Source organism: Lingula anatina, chromosome 2 (genome assembly GCF_051362555.1).
Source record: "Lingula anatina isolate TDL-2025a chromosome 2, LinAna3.0, whole genome shotgun sequence".
NCBI lineage: Eukaryota > Metazoa > Brachiopoda > Lingulata > Lingulida > Lingulidae > Lingula > Lingula anatina.
Genome location: NC_141768.1, coordinates 14,741,816 through 14,763,349, shown reverse-complemented (window position 1 = coordinate 14,763,349; position 21,534 = coordinate 14,741,816). Strand labels below are relative to the sequence as shown.

Sequence of the window (21,534 nt, the reverse complement as noted above, 5' to 3'; positions counted from 1 at the left end):
ATCTCTTCAGAAAATAAGTGCTGTATAAAATTTAAAATATTTGATAACGATAAATTGCATGTGAAAGTAGTAATATAAAATGATTATTTAGGATTTGTTTTTCTAAGCCTTGTTTTTAAAATGATATAAGCGCCAAATTCCTGACTCGGCTAACTTCCTGTGATACGAATGGCAGCATTGTAAACAACTAAGCGGTGCTCGCTGTGGTATGTAAATTGAACTCGTAGCGTTATATTCGTTTCATAGAAGAAGTTAAAGATATATCATTAGATTTTATTTTGTGGGTAAAATCCATTTAAATAAAAAATTATATGGTTTTGAGGCGTTAAGATTTAGAAAAATATAAATACCTGCTTTCGCTACTTGCTCATTCTAATTTTAGCACAATTTAAATCATTTATGATTTTTATATGATTTTGTGCTAGAAACTATTGTATGTGGTAAGTGTAAAAGTGGGAATAATGAATATAAAATTAAAAAGTATAAAATAGTGATACAGCCAATGCAGTATGGAAATGTTAACAGCATCGATTATAAAAGTCACAAAACGACTAGATCTATACACGCTCGGCTGTCACCTTGATTGGATAGTAAACGATTGTCGTAAAATCGCTAAATGATATTAAAACCCGGTGCATAAACTAGAAAACCACCTAGGACAACCTAAGACTGCCACATTAATCCAATACAATGCAAAAATAAACTATAACAAGTGGTTAAAGCCTTCAAACCGAATGTCGTAAAGTCCCCATATACCTCCATAGAGACAATAAAATAGAATGAGCTTGTGAAACAAGAAAAATCCAGTTCCAACATAATAATCGAAATAAAATACTGCCGGGCATCGGAGCGGCCTAAAACTTGGCACGCTTACCGCTAATACTGCAGGCTACATCATCCCGTCGCTCGTTTGTAAATTCCGTGCATGGCATACGCACAATCAAACCGTAAAAAACAAATTCTCGGGGTGTCGTTGGCCAGGTCCACTCTAACCTACCATTACGAAAAAGAAGCCATGCCATTGGACAATGCGACCTCTGCGGTTACGTCATTTCCTGAATTGGATTGTTGAGTGGACCTAGCCAACGACACCCCGAGAATTTGTTTTTTACGGTTTGATTGTGCGTATGCCATGCACGGAATTTACAAACGAGCGACGGGATGATGTAGCCTGCAGTATTAGCGGTAAGCGTGCCAAGTTTTAGGCCGCTGCGATGCCCGGCAGTATTTTATTTCGATTATTATGTTGGAACTGGATTTTTCTTGTTTCACAAGCTCATTCTATTTTATTGTCTCTATGGAGGTATATGGGGACTTTACGACATTCGGTTTAAAGGCTTTAACCACTTGTTATAGTTTATTTTTGCATTGTATTGGATTAATGTGGTAGTCCAAGGTTGTTGTAGGTGGTTTTCAAGTTTATGCACCCGGTTTTAATATCATTTAGCGATTTTACGACAATCGTTTACTATCCAATCAAGGTGACAGCCGAGCGTGGATCTATATATAGATCTATAGATCTCTCCAACTTCAATGATTTTTTTAGTGTTTTTACTATTCTCACACAATATATTGTAGGCACATTACTCAGCAAGTGACAGTTGTCAATTTAAAGGGATAATAACTCTTCGTATGAGATCTATATTTCACAATAATATAACATTGTGAATAACTCATAGAAATATAGTATATTCTGTTTTACCCCAAAAACGGCAGTTATGGCTATTTTTTCTGATATTTGAGCTTGTCTTTAGACCACATGACCTCCATTGATGGCTATACTCTGTTAAAATCTCTTAAGAGATTTTAACAAAAAACCAAATTTTTTAGAAAAAAAAATGGGCAAACTTTGAATGTAAAAATGGATTCATTAACCATTGGTAAGTATGGGAAAATTGTTGTTTACTCCAGGAAAATTCATTTTTTGGCTGAAACAAAGAGTTATTATCATTATCAAGAATGCATCGATCTTACCCCATGTACAAAGGAATCTATAAATAAATGTAAAAATGATTTGTAACTGGGACTTACCAAATTATAAGTAGCTTTGATGATTATAGTGTGAATTGATAAGATACCATGCCATCATTAGTAACAGGTTTTATGTAATTTATTTATATATAGTAGAAAACAATGTACTGATATTGTCAGTGATAAGGAATATATCCACATGACATTTATCATATTGGTATTGATTGTGTTATGCAGCATAGCAGAACCTACCTGTAGTAACAGAAATGTAATGAGATGCATTGTGACTGTCCTACACAGCAGCTGAAGAGACAAGTTAATCAGTGAGTAGCTACATGTAGCAGTTAATATTATGAACCAAGCTCACAGGGTATACAACCATTTTTTTTTTAATTTTATAACAAATTTGTAACATTTTGGTGAACAAGGTGAACAATTTTCAAAAAAAAAAAAAAAAAAATTGACTTTGAAATAGATAATGAGGTAATTTCAGCCAAAAAAATCTTTTAAAAAAATTATAAACCAGAGTTTTTAATATTTATTTACATAGTGATTAAGAGATTGCAGGTAATGCCACTGTCCAATAATTTGAAAATTATTTGTCAAAGTCTTACTAACCATATTAATAGCTATATGGATGCTGCTTATTTACAGGACTGAGTATCACAACCTTCATTAGTTTTTCTGTTCATTAGTGATATCAGGATAATTGGGCAGGCTTATATTGAACAGAAAGATGTTCATTTCTGACACTTATTAAGGAGATTTTTTAAAGAAAGAGAGCTAGCAATTTTCTTATTTTCCTATATTAGTTTATAAGTGTAGATATGTTTTATGCAGACATGTTTTATGAAGGCAAAATGACACATCATCAAGGTAAACAATCATCCTTAAAATTCAATCTATTCATTGCTTTGTACTCAGTTAATTAGCTAAAAACACTGAATATTTGATCAAAATGATACGGAAATGTCACCTTATATTTTAATTTAGAGCTCCATACCAAGATGTCTTCTGATGAGGAATATTTCACTCCCAAAGCCACACCAGGGGGCACTTCATTCACCATACCTATTAATGCTGATCCACCTCACAGACAAATTAGAAACAATCGAAGACTTCCTTCACTTGAACCTAGACCTCGATCAAAATCTCCCAGCAAAATACCAAAACCAGTGCCAAATGAAGGTAACTATGAAATCAGTCTGCTTAATAAAGAGTTTTTAAAGAGTTAAGAGTTTAAAGAGTTAATAAAGAATTTTTAGTTTTTTTGTTATGAAGAATAATATTTTTATTATCTTTTTATATTTTTTGTACAATTAATCAAAGCAATTGGATTATCACATTTGTTAACCAAGAACAACACTTAATTTTTAAATATCTGTGTATTGCTGTATTGTTATCCTTGTTTACATGCATGCCTACTCTTTATACATGTATCTGACTGTATCTCTGTTTTACTGTCTGTCCATTTTCCTGTCTGCCCATCTAAATTTCTAATAGTTGGCTACCTAGCTCTCTGTTTGTCTGTTTTGTAAGCGAAAAAGTTGTTGAGCCATTGGTTTACAGCTTTTATTGTTGACAGTAGCTGAATAGGAAAATCTTCAACAAATCATTTTTTGTGATCCTGATATTGTTTGCATGTTTTGTTATCATAAAGAATCTAGTTTGAAGTTAAGTAAGCTTTAAATAATGATAATTTAGCTTATGTTTAGTTTTTCTGTTGTGATTATATATTTTAGGTGCCACTTTCACTGGTGGGGTCAGTGCTGGTCAAGACATTCCACTAAACAGTACATTCCGTATATCTAAAGGCACTGAACCTCTGTTGGGTAAAACACCTCTGTCCTCTAGTACAAAACATGTGAAGCACAAGCATCCACATGGCAAGAGTCATGCACAGAGAGGTGAGGCACAAAACCTGCAAACTGTAGATGAAGGGAAGGAAAAACACAAGAAAAGAAAAACCAAAAGAAAGCATGCAAGACATGGTACAGGTGAAAGCACTGGGACTTTTACCATAGAAAGTAAGCAAAATAGCAATGGCAGCACTGGAACTTTTACTGTGGATAATCCTGCCTTTGAAGGGGAAAATGTAAAAACTGCCAGTGTGGCATCCATGCAGAGTAGATCTACCTACATCATGTCAACAGAAGACAAGGTGGAAGATGAGGAGGCCCCAGTGGGCTTTGGATTAGGAAGACAGTTGACAAAATCTCATCGAAAAGATGCTAGAGAATCAGATATGAAGATCAAGCATAGGTTTACACTTAACAAGGTGAAGATTGAAAATTAATTAAGTATTGATTTAGCAGTTGAGTCGTACTGTTAAAGCTAAGATCATCGTAATCTCCAACCAGCCTTTTTATTGGCTTTTCATTAGATCATTAGTTTGTTTCTTTTCCTAGGATAGACATGACTGAAATCTTTTTTTATTAGGGTTCTTCATCATATATGTTTTAATATGATTTATCTTTGTTTTTTTAGGCAAAAATTAGGTCTTATGTCTCAAATCAGATTTTCCACCGAGAATGCTCAGCCTACATACCAGATCCCAAAAAGTTAGTATTTTAAATGTCAGTCAAAAAAAAAGGCATTTTCATGATATTATGGAGGCAAATTAAATGGATGAGATTTTGGTTTCTTTATTCTTCTCAAACATGAGCTTTTTCAGCGGAAAAGCCGAATTCCGCATTTTAAAATTTAATTCTGATGGTTCCTGAGATTCTTCAAGGTTTGGTGTAAATGTTCATAGTTTATTTTTTAACCAAGGCTCATGTCTGCTACTGTAAAAGTAACTATAAGTTTTCTGGACACTGTTAAAATTTCAGACATGCTTGTTCATTTATAGAATTAGTCAATCCCAGCCCTGAGCTTGATGTTTTCAAAGACAGAAATCCTGCATGCGGTAAAGTCACTTGCAAAAAAAAGTAAATACATAAGTTTTTTTTCTAATAATAGACAGATTAAATATTAATGTCAATCAAAAATTTTTGTATTCAGATTATCAGAGGGAATGTGTCAGTGTGGTCGCAGTAAAACTTGGCATGTAGATGAAGAAATTGACATTTCTAAGCACACAAAGGATGAGAAATGGAATGGAGAGAACCATTCTGAACAAGTCCCTCCAGACTGCTTTGGAGAGATTTTATTCTCTGGGTTTGGCTATGACAATAAAGTCCCTGCACCTGTAAGTTTTTCATTCTTGGTGAAAAAAAGTAGGAAAATGAAAGTAGTGCATTATTTAGAATTAAGTTTTGAAGCACTAAAGAGTCTTTATGAGGTACAACTATGTAAGTTACTTGTTATAATGACTTTATCGTTCCAGTTTACATGTAAGTTTTTAACCAATAATACTTGTAACATGTTGACATCTTTTCCAGTACATCAGAGTAGACCATACCACTGAACTGAGTACTCTCTGGCATTTGCTCGATGATTACTGGAAGTTGCCAGCTCCAAGATTGATCATCACTGTCACAGGCGGTGCACAGAAGTTCTTTCTCAGACCTCGTTTACTGCATGCATTTAAGACTGGTTTGATAAATGCTGCAACAGGAACAGGTGAATTTTGACTGACCTATATGAACTTAATTTTGGAGACTATAACTTGTTCTTTTCATGTTTAGGAAATTTTTATGTAATGTGACACTTACAAGTGACTGACATTTACCAGATAATCACTAATAACCTATGTCAGTTTTTCTTCTCTTTGTTTCACCTGCTGTAATTGGCCTGTATTTGTAGCTATTAGGACAATGACATTAGATATGATTGAAAGACCCTTCTTCCCTATATAGAAAATACAAAAAAGCAGTGCAATATTCATAAAATGTTTGTATGTTTTTTAAGTTTATCCTAATCTTTCATGAGCTGACAGTGTATCATATTCTCTGTCTTCAGGTGCGTGGGTTGTATCTGGTGGCACAAACACTGGTGTGATGAAGCTTGTGGGTGAAGCGGTCAGGGACCATTCATTTGCATCAGATGTGGAGAGTAGCAAGATTATTGCCCTGGGAGTGGCTACATGGGGTATCATCAGCAACAAGGAAAGTTTGGTTGGAGAGGAGGTGAGGAACTGCAACAGAAGAACTTCAGGAAAGGCTTATTTTAGTGAAGAGATTTTCAGGAGATTTATACAATTTTTCTGGACTTAATAACATAGTGCAAATATTTTGATCAAACATAAAAGGTAGCAGTTATTTGGAGGTGTTTGGAAGTGTTGAAAAAGTTTCTTTTCATTGCTTAAGTAAGACTTATGGTACATGCATTAATTGGATTTACATTTTTAATAGGAAATTTGCAATATTTTGAAACGGTTTTGGAATAACAAAATTAAAACAGATCTCAAGTCATATGTATAGAAGAAATGCCATTTACATGGCTAATATTGTTAAACTTTAAAGGTCTGAGGTAACTCTGAGTTAAAGCTCATTTTCTGTTATTTACTGTCTCATGCACCTTTTAATTGCTAGAATATGGGATGTTTCCCAGCACTGTACAGAAGTGAAGACCTACGAAATGGTGGGGCTGGGACAGCTGCCCTAGATCCAAACCATACACATTACATCTTTGTGGATAATGGCACAGAAAACAAGTATGGAGCAGAAATCAAATTGCGAGCAAAGTTGGAGCAGTACATCTCTGAACAGGTGGAGACTGGCATTTCAATAACAGAGAGTAAGTGATTGCCTTTTAGTTTGTTTCATTTTACTAGTAATTATGCATTGGATTTCAGCAATGTTTATGCAGCAGTTATTAAACATGTCTCCTTTGTATATGTGATTTTTTTCATTTGCATGAGTAGTGAATACAGTAATGCTGTTACTTTTGGTATACAGCCTATAAAACAGATGGCAATATCGATGTTTCAAGTTGTTTTACTGAAACTAAGGTATAGACTAGTGTCATAGTTTGACAGTATTTTCTGTCTGAATTTGTCCTTCATGCTGGGCAACCAAGTGTTGTAGATATGTGGTTTTGATTGTAAATGATTACAGATCAAAGTTACCATAATTAGAGACACAAGTAAAGATTTGCAGAGAGAGAGAGAGAGAGAGAGAGAGAGAGAGAGAGAGAGAGAGATTGACATGTGTATTAGAACAGACATTTACTTTTATTATAACAATGGCAATCTACCAGTAGTACTAGAGGTAATATCAATGATAGGTATCTACATTACTCTGTCATTCTGTTCAGGTGTCCCTGTCCCAATCATCTTACTGGTGCTGGAGGGTGGGATCAACACACTTCAGACTGTAGCAGAGGCGGTCAAGCAGGACACCCCTGTGGTCATCATTGGGGGTTCTGGAAGGGCAGCAGATTACTTAATTTGTGGCTACAAGATGACCAGAAGCAAGGAAAAGGGAAAGTAAGCACATTTTTATGATATAGCGCTACTAGAAAAAAATTGGTACATCTGTAAAATATTTATTTTATTTTATTTATTGTTTACTTATTGTTTTTTATTTAAGCTTGGAGTATTGAATTTTTTATAATTTTTTTTTTTGGCTTTTTTTATCAAAAAGAACTTAGTTTTCAATAAAGGCAAATATTTAGGAACACATTGAGTGTTATGTACACAGCTAGGGACTTCTTATTGCAGAGAAGAAGAATCACAGTACCCAAGCAATTTTGAGGATGAAATGGCAGAAGAAGCAAAATCCCTGTTTGATTTACATGGCTTGGACCAAGAAGAAGTGGAAAAAATTATCAAGAAATGTTTAAAAAATTTGAAGATTTGCTTGGATCACAGAAAACTGGTATGTTTGTAATTAATACTCACCAGGCCAGCATTTATATTAGATAATTCTGTGTACAATAGTGGAAATTCTGAATTGAAGAAATGTTTTAAACAACATCATTTTTGAAAAATATAATGCAAAAATTAATATTGTTTTAATTATTTTTTTTAATAACACAATTTAAAACAGTTAATATCGAACCTTTCTGTGTGTGATGATAAATAAGTTATATTAAAGATTTGTACTTTTGTTGACAGTTAACAGTATTCCGTCTGAATGACTCCACTTCAGCCCGTGATATGGACAAAGCCATTCTGTATGCTCTTTTGAAGGGTAAGTGGAGAAAAAAATGTAACTGAAGACGCAATGAGAAAAATCTTTTTTAACTATTTAAACTATGTAAAAAGAATACTGCAAACAAAGCAGATGGTTTATTAAACTCACCGTTTAGGCACAAATGATGGCCATACCATCCATATTTTAATGTTATTTCTCAATACCTTGTGGTGTTCATATCTATAAGAAATATAGATTGTAGATTTGAAAAGAAGCTGCCATTGAAATGTAAGATAGTTATTTTGCTGTTTATAATAAGCCAACAAATCGGATGCAAGAACCCAGCTTAACTTGGCACTGGCTTGGAACAGGCCAGATGTTGCAAGACAGCAAATCTTCACACAGGACAACAGAGAGAATTGGCAGGTAAATATCTTCTTGCCACTATTGTTTGATATCATTAGTACCACCAGCGTATACGCTGGTGGTACTCGTGGTTTTAGTCCCGACCCGTCTCGTACAGCTCCGCTCCGCAGGCGGGCGCCGGAAACAAGTCACCGTTACCGCTTCTCCTCCTAGACCGCCAGGACCTGTGTCCCCATCTCTTGGATTTAGGTCACATATAATCTCAACTTGAACACCCTGGTTTTTTTGTCTCTGTCGGTGCATTGGCCTGGGCATGACACTTGTTGAAACGCACCCTTGTCGAAATTTTTGAAAATTCAAGGCTAAATAATCCAAAGGAATTATGGGAAAAATTACTACAGAAGTCTGACCGAAAGGCATATGTGGAGATTCCAAATATGCCATTGGATTTGACTTTTGACCTTTTTTTTCAAGGTCAAACAAGCCAAAATTTTCTAAAAATGGGAATTTTCTGCCAAAAAATATTTGTTTGTGCTATTTTTTGGAAACTACACAGATCTAAGCTCTCCTGTTATAGTGAGAGGTTACAATTGGGGACTCCTTTCATCTTTGGGAGTTATGGGTCAATCGGTGCAATTTCATGGGAGAAGCAGCCATTAGATACCGAAACTGAAAACTTGCTTTTATTCTGGAATGGTAAATTCCAGAGACCTTTTGTTCATCGCATTTTGTAGAACTTGTCAAGTGCAATACTGGGGGTGGTGTCCATTTTTTTGTTTTCGATATGGTTTAGGCATTGCGCTATATCAAAAATTACAACATTGCAATATTCAGTGGGGAAAATGTTAAATATTCCAAAATTAGCAGAGATATGCCCATAGTTACTATTGAACTTGAATAGGAAGTTATATACAAGTAATCTAACTGTGACCTTTAAATTGACCTTTGACCTACTTTTCACCATGAACTGAACTTTGCAAATTTCCCAGCCCTTATATCTCCAAAACTGGCAGAGATACACCCATAGTAACTGTTAAACTTGAATAGGAAGTCATATACTGGCATTCTTATTGTGACCTTGAAATTGACCTTTGACCTACTTTTCATGATGAACGGCACTTTGAAGTTTTCTGATCTTTATATCTCCAAAACTGGCAAAGATACGCCCATAGTTACTATTGAACTTGAATAGGAAGTTATATACAAGTAATCTAACTGTGACCTTTAAATTGACCTTTGACCTACTTTTCACCATGAACTGAACTTTGCAAATTTCCCAGCCCTTATATCTCCAAAACTGGCAGAGATACACCCATAGTAACTGTTAAACTTGAATAGGAAGTCATATACTGGCATTCTTATTGTGACCTTGAAATTGACCTTTGACCTACTTTTCATGATGAACTGCACTTTGAAGTTTTCTGATCTTTATATCTCCAAAACTGGCAAAGATACGCCCATAGTTACTATTGAACTTGAATAGGAAGTTATATACAAGTAATCTAACTGTGACCTTTAAATTGACCTTTGACCTACTTTTCACCATGAACTGAACTTTGCAAATTTCCCAGCCCTTATATCTCCAAAACTGGCAGAGATACACCCATAGTTACTGTTAAACTTGAATAGGAAGTCATATACTGGCCTTAATATTGTGACCTTGAAATTGACCTTTGACCTACTTTTCAACACGAACTGAACTTTGCAAATTTTCTATCCCTTATATCTCGAAAACTGGCAGAGATAGGTCCAAAGTTACTATTGAACTTGAATAGGAAGTCATATACTGGCAATCTTACTGTGACCTTGAAATTGACCTTTGACCTACTATTTATGATGAACTGCACTTTGCCTGGCCTTCATATCTCCAACATTGGCAAAGAAATGCCCATAGCTACTATTGAACTTATACAGGAAGTCATATGCTGTGACCTTGAAATTGACCTTTGACCTACTTTTTTACCACAAACTGAACTCTGCATATTTTCTTGCCCTTCATATCTTCAAAACTAGCAGAGATCTGCCCAGTGTTGTCCCTAGGTTTTCTCTTTTGTCAGCATACCGGTATATGCAATACTGATAATGCATTTCAAGGAAAACCAATAGGCCTATTGTCTTGAAAATCACAGGAGTGATCAGTGTTAGGAAAATACAGGTCAATTTGAACATCTCCTTGATTGGACCATTTTAACTGTTATGTTTTTTCGATTTTTTTTTTCTTGTTGCATATTTTGAGAACTCTTGTTTATTGCATTTTATAGAGCTTGTCAAACACAAGACTGGTGGTGTTGTTCAATTTTTTTTTTTTTTTTTTTTTGTGGGGGGGGGGGGGTCCATACGAATGCGCTTACTCCAGCTGGTGGTACAATATCCAGAGGCGGTATCGCCTCTCTGATCCTCTAGTTTGATGACGCTTTTCCATCCAAAAGAGATGACTATGGGCATTTGAAGTGGTTGCTTAGCTTAATATTACCTGTGAGTTGTGGTCACTGCAACAAAATGTTTTAAAACTTGGTTTTAACAGCTGGTTTCAAAGTCTCGGTGAAGAAGGTCTTGTTGGTCATCAAAACCTTTTGAAGAATTTGTAGAATTAGACCATGGATATACAAGCAAACAAAGTCAGTATACTGTTAATACCTTGCTTTGTATTGAGTTATAATTCTGGTACTGATTTTAGATATCTTTTTTTTTTTCATCTCTATTTCAGAAAGTGGATTTGTACCCTGCCATGTACACTGCTCTGGTCCAGGACAGGCTGGAGTTTGTCCATTTATTCCTGGACATGGGTGTGGACCTCAAGAAGTTTTTAACAGCCAGCAAGCTTCAGGAATTATACTATGATGTATGTGGTGATGTATTTCTGGATTTATTAAAAAGAAATTGATTTTGGATTGGCTTTGGAAGATATTTAGGCAATTAGCCTGTCCACAGAAAAGGTCATGCTTGAGTAAGCCAAGTGAAAAATATGAGTAACTGTGAAATGTTTCGGAAGGTATTAATTTGGCTAATCTGAGTATTTGTTTGTTAAAGTACAAATTTTAAATATACAAGTAATTTAAAGTCAGTTTCATGAATTGCCATTTTGTTATTGGAAATCAGTTTCTCACATCATTTGACAGTTAAATAATGCAAGATAATAGGCAGTTTTGTGCATACCAACTGCTGTGTAACCTCAGCACTGGGTTGATTCTCACACATCCCAGGCTTCTGACTTGCATCTAACATCATAATGACAAGGACATAATAACAAATTGAATAGTCATTTATAAACACTGTACAAGAACCCCCCCCCCCCCCCCAAACAATTATGTATCACAATTCAATTTCACATTTTGGTCAAAATAAAAATATGAGATTGGTTCTACAGCTGACACTGACAGTTTTATTTGCTTCATACAGGTACTGAAAGACAGATTTTCTGGTGCAGGAGCTTTTTACTTGAAGGAGAAGGTACAACAATTGCAGGTATGGAAAACTAACAGTACAGTTTAATACTTTTGAGGGAATACAAATGTTTTAAAGTTTATGCTGATTCTTTGTTTTGAGGGTGTCTGAAACATTTTGATTCCAAAAGTACTTCTTTTTCAGCAATCTTTTGCCAGCCGATTAAGGAGTGGAGATGGGGACCACGGGGACTTGGATCAAAACTCTGTGCTGTATAACATTGGGCGTGTGATTAACCGCTGTGTACAAGATCAGCAAGACAATTTATGTAAGCCATGATACAAGAAAATGGACCATACAGAAATATAAACCCAAGTGCATACTTAGTACATGCCATTGTAGCAAATTTGCCTTTTTTAAATTCTACAGTACAAAATTGTATATATTTAAAGTTACTTTTTTATGATTATTTTTCATTTGGCATTTAACACCCCTATAATGTGATTAAACCATTTATTATTACAAGTGATGAGTAGCAGAAACTTCTTTGCTTCTAAGTTTTAAAAAACTGTCAGTGTCAGCTGTAGAACCAATCTCATATTTTTATTTTGACCAAATGTGAAATTGAATTGTGATATATGATAGTCATACTTGTTAGGAGGGTTTCATGTACAGTGTGTATAAATGGCGATTCAGTATGTTATAATGTCCTTGTTATTATGATGTTAGATGCAAGTCAGAAGCCTGGGATGTGTGAGAATCAACCCAGTGCTGAGGCAGGCCTTGCTGAGGACATGACAAATCAAAGATATACAGAAGTGAATGAAGTTGATGAGAGAGTGAATACAATATCACAATGTGCTCCAGGTTAGTTTATTTATTTATTTTTGTTAAGATGTACAAAGGTGTGTTTGTGCCCAAGAAAGGTATATTCATTGCTTTTCTTGTATTCATCATGTAGATGAATTTGTGTGGGGCTTAGATCTGGAAAAGGAATTTAAAAAAAAAACACTGCAAAGCATGTTTCATGTGCAAACCAATCAGAAGTTCTGTTCAAAAAATGATTTAAATAGAAATTGTTTAGTATGAGAAATGTTAAGTAAACATAAGTAAACTGTACACCAAATGTCCACATAGAATTGAAAGATGTACTTTAATTTACTGACAACTAACAGGGGCAAAGATGAAGAAAAAAAGGACCAAACTGAAAGAAGAACAAAAATGTGAATTTGAGAGACCTGAAAAACATCTGATGCTGTGGGCAGTACTTCTGAATAGAAAGGAACTAGCAAAGTTGTTCTGGAAAATGGGGAAAGACCATATAGGTATACATTTTTTATACACTAAAGATAAATGTTTATTGTATATGTGTAGAAAAGTCTTAAAAAAGAAAAAAGGTTTGCTGTTGAATTAATACATGTTGTATGTTAAGTGATTTACTGTCACATATGTCAGCTCTCTCCATTAATTTTGTTGTATTCCTGGAAACCATTTAGTTGAATGAGATAGACATATTGGTTGTTGTTATTACAAGACAGAATGTAAGACATCTCTGTGTGTATAGAATATTAATTGCATATGCATGTGTCAAGTTTCACATACTGGCTGCTTATATCACAAGTTCTGGATGTTGTAGGAGCTGCTCTCTTTGCCAGTGCCATTTTGAAACGCATGTCAAAAGATGCAGCAGGAGATGAAGAGGTGGACTTAGCCGAGGATTTAAAAAATCATGGAGTGTATGTATAGATGTTACATATTGTATATAACTTCCAGAATGTAATTGTGCTAAATAAAAGACCAACAGAGCTAAAATGCTGTTTTTCCTTAGCTGCTTGTTGTTAGTACTGAAGAAATAGTAAAAAAGTGACAAATTCATAACTAAGTAATGACATAGTAGATGTAAACATTTTAGGGAGTTTGAGGAGCTAGCAGTTGGCGTTTTGAATGAGTGCTATTCAAAGGACAAGATCCTTGGCCATCGTCTTGTGACCAGACAGTTGCCACACTTTGGCCATGATACAGTGATGACGATAGCTGACACAGCCAGACAGATGCACTTCATGGAGCAAGCTTGTTGTCAGACCAAACTTAATATGATATGGCTGGGAAAGATGGTGCAACACACATCAATATGGAAGGTGAATGGTGCCACTGGGTACCTAACAGAAAAGCTATCAAGTAGTTATAGATTAATAATTCCAGGCTTTTAGATATTTGTTTGTCAATTGTTCATTTATTACTTGACAGGTTTAGTTGTGTAATCAGATTAAGTGTGAAGAACAATTACTATTTTGTCTTTCAGATTGTCCCGTCTTTGTTCATCCCATTTGTGATCCCCTTCATAAAATTTCGCATCAAATCTAAACCATTGAAAAGCTTTTCTGAGGTTAGAGGAATTGACTTGGGCTCCGTGAATCGAATTGCTCCTGAGGCAGAGAAAGAAAATGGAGATGAGGAGGAGGAAGATTCAGATCCAGATGGGGATGGAGTGGAGTTTACCAGGTCAAAAACTAGACGGGAGAAAAATCGAAAAGGAGCCAAGCACTCTTACTTCCAAGTGAACTGTTGTGGATTGGACAAGGATAGTATAAGCATTTTCCGTGCCTTTTACTATTTCCACACTGCGCCTATCACAAAGTTTTTATATCAGCAGGCAAGTGCAGTTTTATTTACATATATAAAATAGAATGATTATTCATACATCCTGAATTTCAAGTGAAACTGTACAGTATTTTATTACTTGTAGAAAGAGTTCATATTTTTTTACCATATATATTAAAGATAGTATGGCTGTTGAGGAGCACTGTTGTTAAGTAAAAGAAGGACGTAATCAAATAATGCTAAAAAAGTTTATTTTATAAATTTATTTGAACTCTTGTCATCAACCAAAGTGAAAAGTGAACGTATGCATCATAATGTTTGTAAACAATGCATAAACATTTAAATTTTGCTTTCAGATTATGTACATAGTGTTTTTGTGCATGTTCAGTTACTTCCTGATGGTAGATTTGCATCCTATGAATACACCAGATAATTTGCACATTTGGGAAATATTTGTTTGGATCTTCAGTGGCACGTCAATATTGGAAGAGGTTAGGCAGGTAAGGTGATCAGAAGCAAGAGGTTCTTTTGAATAAGTACCATTTGAAATTTATTATTACTCATTTTGACATTGTAACAGCAGAACATAAGTGTGGCATAATTCTTAAATGTTTCATAAAAGTTTTAAAACTTGACTGGGTATAAAATAAAAATTTAATAAAAATTGTGTCCACATTTATTTTACTTCAAGCATTACCAAATATTTTTCATGTGTACAGTTAAATAAACCCTACTTAAATTTCCTAATACTGTCCATACCAAAACATTTCTTCTTTGGTGAAACTTTCTTTACCTTTGTCAATAGGTCCTGACCAAAGATTCACGTTCCCTGTGGTATAAATTGGCAGATTGGTGGAAAAGTGTGTGGAATAAACTAGACCTGATCATGTACACCTTATTTATAATCTCAGTGGTCCTCAGGTTTACGTTGACTGAGGCAGACTTTGTACATGCAAGACGTGCTTATTGTCTCACCTTGATCCTGCACTTTGTGAGATTCTTGCAGGGTTTCATGATCCACAAAGATATGGGACCTAAAGTTATCATGATAAGACGCATGGTGAGTTGAAAGTTAACATTTTTGTTGACATATATGGTCAGTTACATCTCTGTTGCTGAATTAGTCTAATAAACCATAATACTATTATAGTGTGTTTGTAGCCAACTAGGTAAGGTGTGCTGGGGAAGGTAATTTAGAATGTGTGCAGACATGAAATAATCCTACAGAGACAAGAAACTATGAAGTATTATCATGATTTAAATAAAAGCTACTTTTGTTTCAGATAACAGATGTGATTTTCTTTGTGATGATTCTCCTGGTGTTCCTGCTAGCCTATGGAGTGGCTGTGCAGGCACTTTTATATCCAAACCACAAGCGAGACTGGTCTATTTTGAAAGATGTTGTCTACATACCATATTGGCAGATGTATGGAGACCTGTTCTTGGATGAGACTTCAGGTAGGTGACATCTTTCACAATGTACATATATCAATATCTATTATCATTTATGTTGTATGGATGAATTAAGCAAGAATCATGAATAATCTCAAAGATTCAAGGACAGCTGAAGTTTGTTTTGAATGATATGAATATCTGACATTATATCTACATTGTATTTATGTATAAACCAGAAGGCATATTATATCATCCTTAGGATTCAAGGAAGAGATTTCTATTTGTTTTGTATGCACTTTAGCATGCTGTGTAATATAATGTCATGTTGAAATTTCTACAATCATTAACTTGAACCTATTGGTAGATTTAATGCATTGTGCCATGTCGTACATAGGCATTGAGAAAAAAAATTGTTACAATCTTATCTCTGTATGGTAATTGTCTTACAATGTTGAATGCTCTATTATTTCCAGGTAAAATTGACCAGTGCACCAGTAATGCCACACTGTACTTACAAGACAATGGACCACAGATGTGTCCACAGCAGAATGAATGGATGACCATTGTGTTGATGGTTATCTACATGTTACTGACCAATGTCTTGCTACTCAACCTCCTCATTGCTATATTTAAGTAAGTTTTAGAAATGATGTTCTCCTTGCTAGTTGTTCTGTTAACATTTAGCTCACTTGCAGACTAGCTTGTTCAGGCCTACCCAACTACCAGATTCAGCATTGAATGATCTTGAATTCACCAGTAGATTGGACCACACCACTCGTTTTCAAGGTGTGCATCAGTACGTGCTTCGAAGTATCAGACACGACACCGCTCTTGCCTAGTACGCGAAGTGATAGCGATGATTTTGAGTGGGGTTGGAAAGTAGTGCATCTCATCTCAAAATTTGTTCTGGGCTATGATACTGTGAAATGCATACTGATGCACACCTTGAAAACGGAAAGTGTGGTCCGATATACCGGTGAATTCGGGATCATTCGGTGCCAAGTCTGGTAGTTGTTATGTGCACTGAAAGAAAGCAATGGACAATAAATGCAACACTATTCAAAAATGAACCACATCATTTACTTTTCCATAAAAATGTTGATTCTATCCCTTTCTTTTTTTCCAGTTACACTTTCCAGAATATTCAAGACAATTCATTAACAGTGTGGAGGTTTTACCGTTTTGGACTGATCTACGAGTATCATGATAGGCCACCACTACCACCTCCTGCAATAATTATTAGTCATATTGTCAGGGGAATCATGTACATTGTTAAGAAATGTCGAGGAATTAAAAATTCTGATGACTCTTTCAGTGAGTAAAATGGTGTGAATGTACATGTATAGTTTACTTGTTGCTGAAATAGTATTTATGAACATAAAATTAATTGCAACAAAGTATTCAGGCAGTCAGAAGCTTTATAAATTATATAACTTTAAGTGCAACAAAGGCTATCTTAAACAGAAAGAATAAACATGTGATTAGGAGATTTAATACTTTATTGATAATTATTTCTGAAATTAATTGAAAATCAGGCAGTATAAGATTTTTTTTTTGACAGTAAAATTGCACGAACTCAAGGTGCAAAATTTGTATACCAGCATTTGTAGTCTAATATTATGATCAACTTTTCCCACATGTAGTCAAAATATTTGTCAGTGATAGCTAATAGAATTAAAGGGGGTTATTTAATGAATAAACTTCAATGGTTACTTGTAAATTTCAGAGAGAGTATTATCTGTAGATGAGCAAGAAAAGCTAACTGTATTTGAAAAGGCAGGAATGGAAAGTTACTTATTACGCACCCACCAAGAGAATGAAGCCCACATGGCCAATAAAATATCTACTGCTGGGGAAAGGTAAGATGAGGCTCCTGCTTGCTGAAGTGAAGTCACTTGTGCTGCTTACAAAATGGAAACGACTAATATTGACTTCCTTACTTCAGATAGTGAAATTTTTTTGGTATAACAAGTGTAGACTATTTTTTAATTCACCCTGAAATTTGGGGTGCACTGTGCTGGGAAATATCCTAAGGTATGTTTCTATCTTTATTGAAACATATTTTTTTCATTTTTTTCTTTGGTATTATTTTTTATTTTCGTTTTGATATTTTTGATTTTCAAAACATGACAAGCATAAATATATCAATATTACAGTAAACTGATTGCTGTGAGGCATTACTTCATTTGCATTTTTTGTTAAATGAGAATAATTTAACTTCAGGATTGAGCAAGTGATAGATGACCTGGAGCAAATAAAAGAACAAATTGAGGATCAAAATCAAACAAGTGTTCCAGGCCTTAACAGCACTTTTAACCCTCCTGTAGAGCCAGAATTAAGGTATACTGGTACTGGTACTTCAGATAAAGTTTACAGAGCTAAGTTGGTTTCTCCGCAATCCATCTTTTTCTTCCAATTTTCTTCTTAAATTTTACATTTAATCAATAGATTTGTATTTCACACTTCATTTTTTAGCTCTTTGTTTATTAAAATGGCAAGGCCAGAGGCTTTCTTGGAAATATCTTTAAATTTTGTAAACATCTTATTGGCTTACAATTTCACCTGATTTTTGTGTTGTCTGTTACGCTAAATAAACCTATGTGCAAGGTATTGCTATTTGGCCATCAATATGACATTTTCTTTTCAGACCAGGGCCCTGTATCTCAAAAGCATCGTGCATTGCGACCGTGCAGAAGCATCTCAATTCCATAACTCGCCCATACTCGTCCCATATAATACATTGTAGCCTCTACTTGATATAGCTATTCGCAATATGCGATGCTTTTGAGATACGGGGCCCAGGTGTTCATATCTGTACAGCTTCTTAAACCATCACGTATATAGTCCAGTTAGAGAAGTACATTCTGTCTCTGTTTCAGACAAAGTGTCAGTCCAGCAGATGAAACTGCAGACCTGCAAAAGCGTCTAAAGGAATTAGAGGACCAGGTCAGCAGGCAAACTAATCATTTGGAACAAGTCCTGAAACTGCTGCAGCAACATGGTTATGGTGGTCCTGCCGGGGACAGCAAGGAGGGAATGACACACATCTCAAGTTAGAGAAAATCCTTGTTTCTATGTGATGTTCCATCAGATACAAAAATTTCAGAGTCATTGTTCTTGTTTTCTAGAAGTATTTTACCTTTTGTACATTTTGTATATTTTTTTCCTTTTTTTATTCCTAAATCGAGATCTGCATAGTAATTCTTTACTCATTCGATTCAAAATTATAATGTCTTACATTTCTCATCTACGGTGCCCAATTAATTGATTACAAAAAGCCATTTAATGTGACATGCATGTTATATGCACTGAGCTGTGATGTGTCAATCCACAGAATGAATCTCCTGTCAAAAATTATTTGGCACTATTTGAATGAATGAAATGAAATTTATTAGGAGTACAGGAATACCGAATGGAGACGTATGGTCAAATCCAAAGATGAATACAATATAAATGCTTTTTATTTGAGTTTCACAATTGAGCATGTACCATATAAGATATGGTGCCAGTATGTACTTTTGTTGTATGTCAGTATACACCTGTGGTTTTGATTGAAGTGAGATTTAGATAATTTTTTTCATGTTATACATAGTGCTGAGAGGAACTTTTTATAGATACTGTTGTTACCGAGTATCAGAATTATATTTAATAAGCTACTTTTAATATCCCAATCAAACCATCATTCTCAGGAAACCAAAGACATTGTAAAAGTGCACATAGAAAGAAAGCATGTTTGTTGGTCAAAAATTAATGGAATTGATTCCTTAGTTTTCTCTAATTGCATGTAACACTTAAAAATGATTCAGATAAAGAAAGTTGACTTAATGCCATACCATAATATGTTTGGAGCCAGGAATGACGAATCTTGAAAAAAATTTTGAAACTTGTATTTTACACAGTAAAGTCTAATTAACATATTTGGAATTTAAACTATAAATAGATATTATTATTGTTGTTGTTGTACAGTAATAAGTGATGTGATTATAATTACAGGTTCATCACATTGTCACATGTCAATTTATAAGACAATTTTTGACTTATCAAAACAGAATGAGGTTTAAGCACTGTGATACAAGTTTTAATATCATTCCAGTGTCATTGTAACATTCACAGGATATGTGTAATGTAACATTGCAGTAAAAATGAAGGCAGTTGTTGCTGTTACAGTAGTTATATGGACATTTTTACATGCCTTATATTTAAGCATTAAAAATATTTTGACAACACTTTTTTACAATGAAAATCAAGCAATAAGTTTACATTCATGATGAAAATAGTTCAGGGAAGATTTTAACATTCCATGAGAGATAGAGGTGATTCGTTCAAGGTATCCTATCCAAGTTTTTCCACCAAATTTTTATGATCAAATTGTGTCACAAATTTTTCTGTTGCTATGCCAAGCCCATTATAAGTTGATTGCATACAATTAATGAAGTGCCCATTGCAGGTAATCACGTAAATGTGGTCTTCAAACAATTTAGTTGATTGTTAAGTACAGGAATATGCTAGAAACTTAGTGAGTGCTTGCATGTGATTCTGGTGCTTGGTAAATGGAAGCGACTTTTGTCTCTGCAAACTGTTTGAAGGCCATTGAAGACAAGGATAACAACATTTTCCTCCAATAAATGTATTAGTGATGAAAATTACACTCCCATAAGAAAATCTTAATCACCAATTTGATAGATATAATGTTTTTCAGGCATATTATAAATTTTTTGTACTGGCCTAAGATCAACCCGTCCCCCTTTTCATATATTAAATAACATAATACTATACAAGTTGAATATTACCATCTTTTATAATAATTTTTAATTATAAGTGTTTATTTGGAAAATGTTTTGTTGCTTGATAGTCAACCTTTAACAGTATAATTGTTTAGCAACGGAATTCTGAAAGAATGTTAACTTATGTTAATCAGAATATATCATAACTGTGTAGTTACTTTTTAGTTATGGTTTGAATACTCTATTTTAATTTATATATAAATATCTGTTACCTTACCTATTTTGCCTCCTACCTTAAATCACTTTTCCTTGAGAAAATTTGCTTGTGACATTCCATATATTGATATATTATCTCATGTTTATATTTTTTCATAGTATTGAGGGCCAATTTGTTGAAATATCATTATATCTTGCTTTATTTATTTTAATATCAGATGTACATGTCACCTGTTAAATAAATAAGTAGTTGAGTTTTAGATTATAATAAGGGTAAACTCTTTAACTTGTATCTTTTTTGGTAAAGCCTAGCTTTGACAAAAATTTCTTATATTTGTATGCTTTTACTTCATCAAGGTGCAATAGCCATTACTTTAAACTTATAGTCTATACACTTATAGTCAATTCTTTAAACTTGTATATATGTACTAATGTTAAAGTTAGATGTTTAACAACTTTACTTTTTTATAATTATCTGTGGATCTTTTTCTGAAATTTAAGTCCACAGTTATTTCACATTGAAACTGACTTTCTTAACCTTCCAATAATCTAGTTATTCTAAATTAAAACCCACTTTTGTACATGGGTAATTTACACAGTATCTTTCAACTGTGATATATTGCATTCTGCAGATTTATAGTAAATAAAATTTTAGCATCTAACACATTGACTGATGATACTTTTTTGTCATCCTTGATCAAATGAACGACATTGATGAAACCCATAATGCTAATATTAGATTAAATATACCTCCTCCCCTTTACCTTAATTTCAATAGCACAAAAATGTTAATATACTCTAAGACCCCATTTCCAGAGATTAGATCGATCTACTTTAGATCGACCTAACTCCCTGGG

At 34.3% G+C, this 21,534-nt stretch overlaps 1 protein-coding gene across 2 annotated transcripts; it reads left to right on the top strand.

Annotated features, from left to right (window-relative positions):
• The first annotated feature begins 98 nt into the window (after positions 1-98).
• LOC106154535 (transient receptor potential cation channel subfamily M member-like 2) lies at positions 99-21,339 on the top strand. Of its 2 annotated transcripts, XM_013528904.2 has the most exons (29): positions 134-206; positions 2,209-2,294; positions 2,965-3,159; positions 3,714-4,249; positions 4,459-4,532; positions 4,975-5,161; positions 5,355-5,535; positions 5,875-6,041; positions 6,447-6,651; positions 7,171-7,342; positions 7,577-7,733; positions 7,973-8,048; positions 8,311-8,417; positions 11,065-11,199; positions 11,757-11,822; positions 11,946-12,069; positions 12,471-12,608; positions 12,917-13,066; positions 13,378-13,477; positions 13,654-13,879; positions 14,044-14,394; positions 14,699-14,842; positions 15,148-15,402; positions 15,626-15,800; positions 16,211-16,370; positions 16,864-17,051; positions 17,464-17,596; positions 17,961-18,077; positions 18,617-21,339. In XM_013528904.2, exons 3-29 carry the CDS (start codon positions 2,979-2,981, stop codon positions 18,792-18,794), a joined length of 4,683 nt encoding a protein of 1,560 aa, XP_013384358.2. In that variant the 5' UTR covers positions 134-206; positions 2,209-2,294; positions 2,965-2,978; the 3' UTR covers positions 18,795-21,339. The 2 variants fall into 2 exon arrangements, with proteins under 2 accessions (XP_013384360.2, XP_013384358.2); XM_013528906.2 differs by lacking the exon at positions 2,209-2,294 and having other exon boundaries at positions 99-206.
• The last annotated feature ends 195 nt before the right edge of the window (positions 21,340-21,534 follow it).